The sequence below is a fragment of the Colletotrichum navitas genome (assembly GCF_030913465.1).
Source record: "Colletotrichum navitas strain CBS 125086 chromosome Unknown LY79scaffold_65, whole genome shotgun sequence".
Taxonomy (NCBI): Eukaryota; Fungi; Ascomycota; class Sordariomycetes; order Glomerellales; family Glomerellaceae; genus Colletotrichum; species Colletotrichum navitas.
In genome coordinates, this window is record NW_026850611.1 from 1 (window position 1) to 11,036 (window position 11,036).

General features: G+C 33.9%; 1 protein-coding gene across 1 annotated transcript; it reads left to right on the top strand.

Annotated features, from left to right (window-relative positions):
- Window positions 1-6,191: 6,191 nt before the first annotated feature.
- Window positions 6,192-10,922, top strand: LY79DRAFT_563895 (MIT domain-containing protein). Its single transcript, XM_060558605.1, has 3 exons — window positions 6,192-7,812; window positions 7,875-10,404; window positions 10,469-10,922. The coding sequence occupies exons 1-3, from the start codon at window positions 6,460-6,462 to the stop codon at window positions 10,654-10,656; spliced, it is 4,071 nt and encodes a 1,356-aa protein (XP_060410625.1). The 5' UTR covers window positions 6,192-6,459; the 3' UTR covers window positions 10,657-10,922.
- The last annotated feature ends 114 nt before the right edge of the window (window positions 10,923-11,036 follow it).

An 11,036-nucleotide genomic window follows, 5' to 3' on the forward strand; every position in this document is an offset into this window, starting at 1 on the left:
TACTATACTTACTAACCTTATATAGTATATCTTTTTATAGTAATAAGGAAAAGACTATATTAAGAAGTTACTAACTAACCTTATAAGTAAGTAATAAGGTTTTATACTTAATACTATTACTATATTTTATATTAGTAGTTATAAGTACTATAACTATATTAGTAGTAAATTACTTTATTACACCTATAAGGATTTTAGTAAATAGTCTATAAATAACTTTAAGGTAATTAACTAAAAGGTCCTAATAAGCCTATATAACTTCTTTATTAATTATAGTATATAGGTTAACTATAGTAAACACCTATTAATTACTTAATATATATTTAATACTTTTTAATAAGAGAAAGGCGCCTACTAGACTAATAAGATAATTACTATTATTAAAAGATTATTATATAACTTTAAACTATACCTTAAAGACCTTAACTTTATTAAGAATATCTAAGGTTATAATATAATCCTATATAGTAAAAAACTAGCTAAAGTACACTTATTACTAATACTTACTTATTAGACCTCCTATAATAACTTAACCTTTACCTTACTACTGCCTTTATTAATACTAAAACCCTAAGTAATAGCTAAAATCTATAGCCTATATATAATAACTACTATACTACTATAAGAGCTCTTATTAACTATAGTAATATTAATAGTAATATTAAGGCTAACGCTAAAGTAAATAAGTAACCTTATAAAGATATACTTTAATAACTAGGCTATAAAGTATACTAGTAGCTAGTATAAGACTATTAACTTAAAATTACTATTATTCTATAACCTTTATATTTAGGTAAGTATAATATAAAACTACTATAAAGTAGTAATTTAAGTAATACTTTAAGGTAAACTATAAGAGTATTATACTTTTACTTTTTACTAATAAGTAAGTAATTTTAATACTCTAATAGTAAAGCTTAAAAAATAATTTAAAGGTAATAAAGTACACTTAGCTTATATTACTAAGTTTACTATATATTATTTAACTTAATTACCTATAAAAACTATAGTAAAAATAAGCTTAAGATCTTTAAGTTACTTATTAAAAAGGTTACTAAGCTAGTTAAAGTAACTACCTATAATAGTCTACCTAAGGATAAAGATAATTATAAATACCTTATTACCTATTACTATAGTATACTTAAGTATACTATAGCTTTTTTAACCTACTAGCTATATTCTATAGCCTCTATATATAACTATATAATAAAGTAGTAAATACTTTACTTTACTATAAGCTACTTATATAATACCTTATAAATAAATCTACTGTAAAGAATAAGTAGTTTTAGGTTAACTATAAGTATAATAGTAGTTATAATAATTATACTAATCTATAGTAAATATAAGGTTCTTTATAAAGTAATTATATAGTAAAAACTAGTATAGTAATAAATTAATTAAAAAGTACTTTATTTATAGTAAGCCTAGTTATTAGTTAACTAAATATACTAAAGAAGAGTAGTAATCTTTATTTAACTAGTATAAAAGTATTTACTTTATATAAGCTTTACTAGCTACCTTTAACTACTTTTTCTTAACTATAAAGTTATAATATAAGTTATCTCTAAGAAGTAAATAATAGTAAAAATAACTTACTAGTAATAATAATAACTATATAAATATAGTGTTCTTTATATCTACTACCTTCTTTATATAACTATTAATTAATAGCCTAACTATATTTTTAAGTTATATAACTAAGTAACTACTTATATACTTACTTATAAGAACCTACTAAAGAAGCTACTACTTAGTAAGACTATAAAAACTAATAAGATATTTACACTTAATAAGTACTATTTAGTAGTAACTTTTTATAGTATTATACTTAACACTAGTATAGCTAAAAATTAACTACTAGCTATAAGTAATACTTTACCTTTTAGTATTACTTAAGTAAAAAGATACCTATAGATACTATCTAAGTAAATAAATAAGTATTTACTTTAGTAGTAGTAATTACTTTAAATCCTTAGGGGTAATTAATATACTTATACTACTTAGTAACTTTATTTTTTATATAATAACTACTAATACTCTATTTCTTTTTACTTAAAGAATATAGACTATTATAGTATAAAATTTAATAACTTTATTAACTAGTTAATCTAAGGTAATAATATTATACTTATTATTTACTAATTTAGCTACCTATAAATACTTTTATAACTACTAGAGAAAAGTATTACTAAGTAATACCTAATAAATAGTAAATTATATTAAATTTACTAGTAATTTAGCTACTTATTTATTTAGTAACTTTATAAGTTACTTAAATATACTAAAGAAAATACCTCCCTTTTGTTAATTAAAGCTATTAATAAGTACTATTACTACTACTAATTATACTCTAAAGCCCTTAGTTACTTTAAGTTTACACTATATAATAATAATAAGTTTAACTATAAGATCTTTATTAATATAATATATCTTAATAGTAATAAACTAGTACTTTATATAGTTAATATAGTAATAGTATTTAATATAGTAAAATTCTTATAATCTATTACTATAAAGTATATATAAGAAGCACTATAAATATAATAGATTAATATATATCTTAGCCTACTTAATTAAATAATAACTAACGCTAGCCTTAAATTTTACTTTAGTAAGTTTAAATATACTACCTATAGGTTATTTATTAAAGTAAAAAAGTACTTATTAAAGCCTATTATAGTATTAGTAAAGTTAAGTACTATTATATACCTTTTACTATACCTATAAGATTATTTATAAAGAAACTAGCACTAAACCTAAAGTTACCTTTTAACTTACTATTAAAATAATTAATAATACTACTAGCCTAAATAGCCTTATCCTAACTCTTCTTATATTTAGTATATACCCTTAAATAACTAATAAGTTACTATTTACTATAACTACTATATAATACACTAAAGCTATTAAGAAAGTAATAAATATAGTACACTAGATCTATATAAAGTAATAGCTATATAAAGTACTAACTATATATAATAGCCTAGATTTAACTAATACTATTACTTTACCCCTTTAATCTCTTGTCTATATATAGTATAAAAAATATAGCTAGTAAGGCTTATTTTACCTTATTATTAATAATAGTACTACTTATACTATTAATTTACCTTATAGCCTATATAACTTTAGGATTCTATAGTAAAACCTTACTATATAGAGGAAGGTTAACTAGACCTTTTATACTAAATAAACCTACTAGCTACTTTATATAAGTAAAAATAATCTTATATATATATATAAGTATAAAAGACTTTATAAAGATACCTAAACTAAAAAGAAGTATATAATACTATTATTATTAATAATAAACTACTATAATAACACTATAGTTACTTATAAAAGAACCTAATACTTATATTCTTTATAAAGATATAATCTACTATAACTATAGTATTCTTAACTATAAAGAAGAGGTAGACTATACACTTACTGTTAAGCTATATAAGAAAAGAATTATTACTATACTTAGTAAATCTTTAAAGAGTCTAATAAGGTAAAAGTAAAAGCCTTATTAACTATAGTGTATTTTATATTATTACTTATAATAAGAAATCCTATAGTAATACCTATATATTTAAATTATATATAGTCTATAAAGTAAAAGGTAAAATAAGTAGCCTTATAAGAAATTATAGCTTATTATCTAAGGCTATTTAAATAATAGTAAAAAAATTATTCTTATATAGTTATTTACTATCTAGTAAATAGTCTAATAATTAATACTTACCTTTGCTTTTTACTACTTTAATATAGATTTCTTTTCTAGTTATATAATATTACCAAGGCATATACCTAATTAGTAATACTACTAAATTATATTATTTTTACTTACTTATCTATATAAATTTACTGATTTTACTTAGTAAATATAATAATAATAGTAACTAAGCTATTATATATATTATAAAGGTAAAAACCTACTAGTAAGTAACTTATAACTACTATTATAAAGAGAATCTCTAGATAAATTTATTAACCTTTAACCTTTACTTATTAATATTATTACTTAATAATAGTAACTTTAGATTAATTAGTATATAAATAAATAATATAATTAGCCTTATAAATAGTAAATTCTCTACCTATAAAGAAAAAAGCTTAAAAGCTACTTTTATAGTAAAACCTAAGTAGTTACTTATAGCTAATAACTTTATTACTTTAATAATAGTATATTATCTATTACTACTAATAGTAAGTTACCTTTTATTAAAAAGGCTAAGGTAAAAAGCTTTAACTTATTAATAAGAAATTACTTACTACTTAGTAAAATTATATCTAGTAATATACCTATAGTATATATATTACTTCTATTACTAACTAAAGCTTACTTTAACTATTTAGTTACTACTTAATACTAATTACCTATAGTAAAAAGATTAAAGCTTTAAACTACTAAATTAAATAGTAAATTAATAACCTTAACTATAGCTATAATTCTTACTAATTAATTTATAACTACTAAGCTTTTTATATTTATTAATAGCTTATTTATAAATAACTATAACTTTACTTTTTAACTTAGCTTTATTATAGTTTTTACTAATAAATAAATTATTAAGTAACCTACTACTAATAATAAAAGCTTTAAATTAACTAGTAATATTATCTACTTTAGCTTAATAAAGTATAAAAAGTTATATATAGTATACTTACCTCTAAGGTCTATAGGATAATTACTAGTGCTAATATTACCTATATAATTAGTACTACCTTTATAATAATTATAACTACTTAAGCTACTATAAATACCTATAATACTTTATACTAACTTATACTTACTTTATAAGTGCCTTATAAAGCTTAGTACTATAAAAAAGAAGTAACTTATAATAGATATTATAGCCTTTTACTAGTTATATAAATACTATAAGATTTATAAGATATAGTAGATTTATAGTAGTAATAACCTAGTAAATAAATTTATAAAGTTATTACTAAATAATATATTAAAGAAGCTAGTTAGTAATAGGTAGTTAAAATATAGATAAATAAATAGGTTTTTTATATATAATAGGCTATATAAGTAAAAAGTATTAAATACTTTTTAGCTTCTTTTTTTATTATATTTTTTAGTTATTCTTTTAGATATAAATAATAAGGGATTTCTAGTACTATAGAAAGTTACTAGTGTTATAATATTAACTATTATAGATAAATATTAGAGTTATTAGGTTAACCTTAATAACTTATTACTAGTAAATCCTTAGATATTTAGCTATAGATTCTCTAAGGATTTATAGGTAATAAGTTAGTTATTTAACTAACTAACCTATAATAATTATCCTTTTTTTCTTTATATATAATAGAGAACTATAGTTACCCCCCTATTATTTATTAATTACTACTAATATTTATAGTTAACTATATTAACTTATCCCTTAGTGTTACTAATAGTTATAGTTATAGTTATAGTTTAAATAGTAGTCTACTATATCTTATAGTAGCTAAGTTATAGTTTATTTTATTTACTTTTATTTTATTTTACTAAGTTAAAATAACTTAGAAAAAGTACCCTAGAATAACTAATATTATAGTTATAGTAATAGATATAGCTTAAGTAGTAGTCTATTATAGCTTATAGTAGCTAAGTTATAGCTAATTTTATATACTTTTGGTTTTTTTCTAGCTATATTAACCTAGAAAAAGTACTTTTTAATAATTTATACTATTATATTTCTTATTAACTATATCTTTACTTTTTCTAGTATATTAATAGTGTATTACTTTTTAATATATAAATATATTAAACTAGTATATTTATATACCTAAAAGTAATATACTTTTAAAAATAGAATCTCTAATAAATAAAATCCATATAAATATTTAATTAAAATAGTTATATACTAAGATTATATATAAGAAGTTATATAAAGTATAAACTTTATACTTTAATTTCTTAACTAAGTAACACTATAGATATAATAGACCTTTAGTATAGATAGTAAAAAGTATATTCTTAATAAGCTAGTAAAGTAGTAATAGCTCTAGGTAAAATACACTAGATATATATATATATACTAATAGCCTAGCTAGTTATATTTTTCTTATGTTTAATATAATTAGTTAATATATTATATATTCTTGTATTAAAATATAAATACAAATACATGTATTTTATTTTTCCTCTAAAATACAAAAATACAAATACATGTATTTGTATTTTTGTATTTTGTATTTTAGAAATACTCTGTATAATATATAACTTACTATATATATACGTTAATTGCTTAATTCTCTTATGTAGTAATGATCTTTGTCCTGCTTACGACTCCCTTCTCCTTTACGTAGGATACTGCCCAATACCTAGTCCCTGTGTCGTGACACATTCAATGCCGTGGCAGTGGCAGCAGCGCCCTAGTTTTGGTTGACCGGGTCAAAACGTCTCAAGGCAACCTCTAGGCTGTCCATGTCGGGTCACCCCTACTACCCATCCCACGCAGAGGTGCGCACAGGATGCCCTCACCTCATATTATAGCGTCGGCCGCTTTCTCGAACGCAGGCACGGCGCAGTCCCAGTCGTATTACCACCATCTCAATCACCCTGACCAGGATCAGGACCAGGACCACCGATATTTGCCCCAGCAGGCCCAGCAGACCCATCGTCCGCATCCCTTGTGGACGCAGCAACAGCAGTCATACCAGAAACAGCACAGACTGTCTCGATCGTTTCCCTCGTCAACCAACCAATTGCCTGCCCCTCGCTACCACGGCATACGCTCCGACCGACCGCAGGCTCCGGTCTCATCTTCGCTTGGTAATCGTCTCGACGTAGGCACTGGTACGGGCACGGGCATAGGCACAAGCATATACTTTTCGCGAAAGACACCTTCACCACTTCCTCGAACTTCCTCGCTTCTCCCATCCTCACAGCCGTCCGCGCAATTCCCGCTAACAGGATTCGATGCCGTAACATACGAGAGCACTATCCCACACCCCAGTATCGATTCCCAAGCTCCGTCATACGTTATACCCTTCACTGCACATTCACGCTCTAGTAGCATTGCTTTGTCGGCTGAGGAAGACAGAAACCTGAATCGCTGGTCTGCTTCTACAACATCGAGTCGAAACTCTGCCCAGAACCACCACGCAAACAGTATTCACGCGCGCCGTTCAAGTGTTGATCCTTCTGCACTATTTCCACCTAGCAGCACCCTCACCAAAAGCCAGTCGCTCCAAAGATTGCTGGGAGGCAGGAGACGCTCCAGTTCTAGCGAGACATCTTGGGGAGCATACAGTAGTGGCAGCCGTTCGCGTACCTACTCACCCGCCGGGCCAGCGCGCGCCGATCGCCTATCCACTGTCTTTATACCACATCAGCTTGACTTTCCCTTTGGTACCGAACCACCGCCTGGCGGATACGCTACGAGGCCGCCACCAGGTGCATCTCGAGCTTACAAGGGCCCTTCTGGAGTTGAGAAAAACCAAGTCTGGGATGCATTCTCCGGCCAGGGCCGGAGAGGATCAGCCGAACCGGGCCTACAGCAGCTACCTTACACAGGTATGTCGTCCGATCACAATGGAGAGGCCTCTCAGGTGAGAGGTCACTCTCGTAACCGGTCCCAGACGGCCGCCAAGGGGAGTACAGACACCACCGGATCTTCGCGTGAAAGGGAAAGAGGAAACAGACCACCGTCCCAGAAAGCCATGCTTTCCCGGGCACTCCAAAAAGCGAACACGGCGGTCCAGTTGGACAATGCGCAAAATTTTGAAGGCGCGAGGCATGCTTATGCAGAAGCATGCGATCTTTTGCATCAAGTCTTAGCCAGGACCTCGACCGATGAAGATAGACGGAAACTTGAGGCGATTGTAAGTGAATCTATGGTATTGAGTATAAACTGTCTAGGAGTATAGCGCTGACTAGGTGTTAGCGCCGAACGTACACCAGCCGCATCGAAGAATTGGACCAGATGGCTCCCATCCAGCTAGAGTCAGAAGGAAAAGCACTGCCAGCGAGACCTGAAAGCTTGGGCCTGCGCTTGAACCCCAGCTTGCAGTTTGACGATGACAACGACCTCGAGGAGCCTGCTGGCCTTGAAACTGCGACTCTTAACAGGATTTCGAGGGATGGGAGTCGAAGTTCACCGAATTACGGAGGCCCGGGGTTACCCATTTCGCGGATGCAAACTCTCGGAGAACTCTCGAAAAACTCTGCAAGGGTGTCAGAGCATTATACTCTGCAGTCCTCCTTTTCGAGATCATCACTCCGTGATCGTGCATCAGACGAGCAACTCATCTTCCAAATGCCCGCTGAGGATACTTCTCTGCCCCGGCCACTTTCACCGCAAAGACCTTGGTCTCCCAAACTTGATGACCGAAGCAACCCAGATGGGCCTGTGAAATCCGACTTTTTACTCACCGCAAGGCGGACTAATCAGAGTCCTCGTCACATCCGAAACTCCAGCCGAGAGTCGAACTCCTGGTTAGACCCCATTGACGAGTCCGGGGGTTCCACAGCCTCATCTATCCACTCCCGACCCTCTTCTGCCATTGTGAGGCGGAAACACATTCGCTCTCCCAGCGGCACAACTGAAGCTGAGTTTGACGCAGCATTGGATGCAGCCGTCGAAGCAGCTTATGACGATGGATACGAGCCCATGGGATTTTCGGACCCGGAAGGCCATGGATTGGACGACCCTGTTCTGGCCAAAGCATTGCGCAAAGTCGAGCTCGCCAAAGAACGTGTCCGGCGAAACGAAAGAGAAGCTTTCGAGCAAGCGAATGGGATACAACAGCGCGAACAGAGCCTAGCAGAACAAGAATTCGATGAAGATGTCATACATGAAGATTTTTATGACGATGGATCTTCTGATGAGGAGGAGCGTATCCTGGAGGAAATGACGCACGACTACTCAGTAGACCAGTTTGCTTTTAACCTGGCATCTCACCAGGCTGCGGTCAGGAACTCGGGCTCTAGCGACTTGGCTGAATCGGCTTGGAAAGCGACTGTGGCATCAACAAACACAGTAGCCGCGGATGTTTCCACATCGCCGACCGATCCCAGTGGCACAACTCATTTTCCTGGCGCCGGAAGCCCGAAGGCTCCACCTCCATTGCAGGCCTTACCAGAACTGCCTGTTAAAAAGCCTTTCTCGGCGACAACCTCATCGCCGGGGCCTGGGCAGAGTGTGCGGAGTAGACGGATGTCAGGGCAAAATCCCAAGCAACTAAAAATTGAGACTTCCAAGCTGTCGCAGTTTGGCGACCCTGGCCGGCGGTATAGTGTTGCTCAGGCACCGAGCGGGACTCATGGGATTGAATTCGATACTCTCGACATGACCGGCCCAGCCGACATGAATGATACGGTCGGCCGGCCATACTCGCCGCCGGAAGGCATAAGCCCCACTCAGCCAGTACCTCCCACGCCGCCGTTCGGTCATACTAGAAGTCGGGACAGCGAGGACTTCACTGGGAGCCATACCGGCTCGCCGTCCTTTAGGCCTCCTCTAAGGAAGAATTTCTCATCTTCGAGTCTAAGAAGTATGAAGAATCGCAACATGTCATTGTCCAACCTGGATGACGCATCTGACATGTCGCCTGGTACTCCATTAAGCACCGGCTTCGGCATCAACAGCAGGTACCCAGCAATGCCAACGTTGCCTACGCCCTTAGCGGCAGCTTTTAGAGACAAATTTACGTCGAGCTCTGCTGGCGGCTTATATCTCTTCGATGACAGCCTCCATTCGCCGCAGAGCCCGGGATCGCCAAATCCACTTCAGGGCGATGCCCCGGTTCCACTCGAGCCCTGTCCAACAGACTATTTGTTAAGACCATTCTGGCTAATGCGGTGCTTATACCAGACACTGGCCCACCCCCGTGGGGGTTATTTGAGCAATAAGCTGTTTGTTCCACGAGATGTGTGGAAGGTGAAAGGCGTTAAGATCCGGAACGTAGAGGACAAGGTGGCAACGTGTGATTATCTCACAGCGGCGCTTCTCAAGTTGGCGAGGGTTGACACATGCGATGCCGATGCCGTACTTGAAGAGATGCAGTATTTGGAGGGCATCTTGGAACAAGTTCAAGCCAACTTGACGCGAAAGCTGGGGACCGATGTTGGCGTTCAAAATTCCAGCATGCTCTTTCGAGATGCGTCAAACTCGGCCGAGATCGAAGCAGCAATCAGCGTGCCACGCTCAGGCAGTGTTTCAGGGAAGTCTTCGTCCTTTTCATGGCGTAGATTGCGATCCAAAAATTCGGCAGCGGGCTTAAACAACTCGTTTAACGCCAAAGGGAACGGGTTAGAAAGTGGTAAAGAATCTCCAGGTCCGGAGACGCTACCCATGACGGACCACCCAACGAGTCGCCCGTCAAAGAGAGATCCGGGCAATGCGCAGTTCACAGGACCAAACGCACATTATATGGGGTCCCTCGCCCGACTGTTCGATGCTGCTCAGACAATTGGTAGGACATGTCATATTGCTTTACATGTGTTCCCAAAGACCATAAACTAACTGACTATCTGTAGATCAAATCGCACGCCAGGTCGAAGATCCTGGGTTGAGGCATGCCGACAAAACACAGGTTGGCCTTGAGCTGTGCACTCGACATGCGGCAGAGTTCTTCGGTTTTTTTATCTGCCGCTTTGTGCTATCCGACCTTAGTCTGTTGTTAGACAAGTTCATCAAGAGGGGAAGTGAGTGGGTTCTTGCATGAATAATCGACGGGAGGATATACTGCGACTTACTTCGATGGCATGGGACGAAGCATGGACACATGATGCAAGCGTTCAACAGAGCGACAATACGAAGTATCATATCAGGTTTAATCATCAGTACCATCCGTAGTAGGAGGTAGTTCAAAGGGGCAATCAAGAAGGCCCTACAATAGAAACGGGGCGAGAACTCTACATGCGGGGGAATCTTGGTTTTCATAGTACAGCCAGGAACTTGATGCAACAATATACCCAAATCTTATCTGCATTTTATCAATACCCAAAAAGCTGTAGTGAAGTTGACACCTTGACTAAGGCACCACCCAGCTGATGAGGAGTTGATGTTCGAAAGCCGGGACTAATTACTTTACAAGCCGTTACT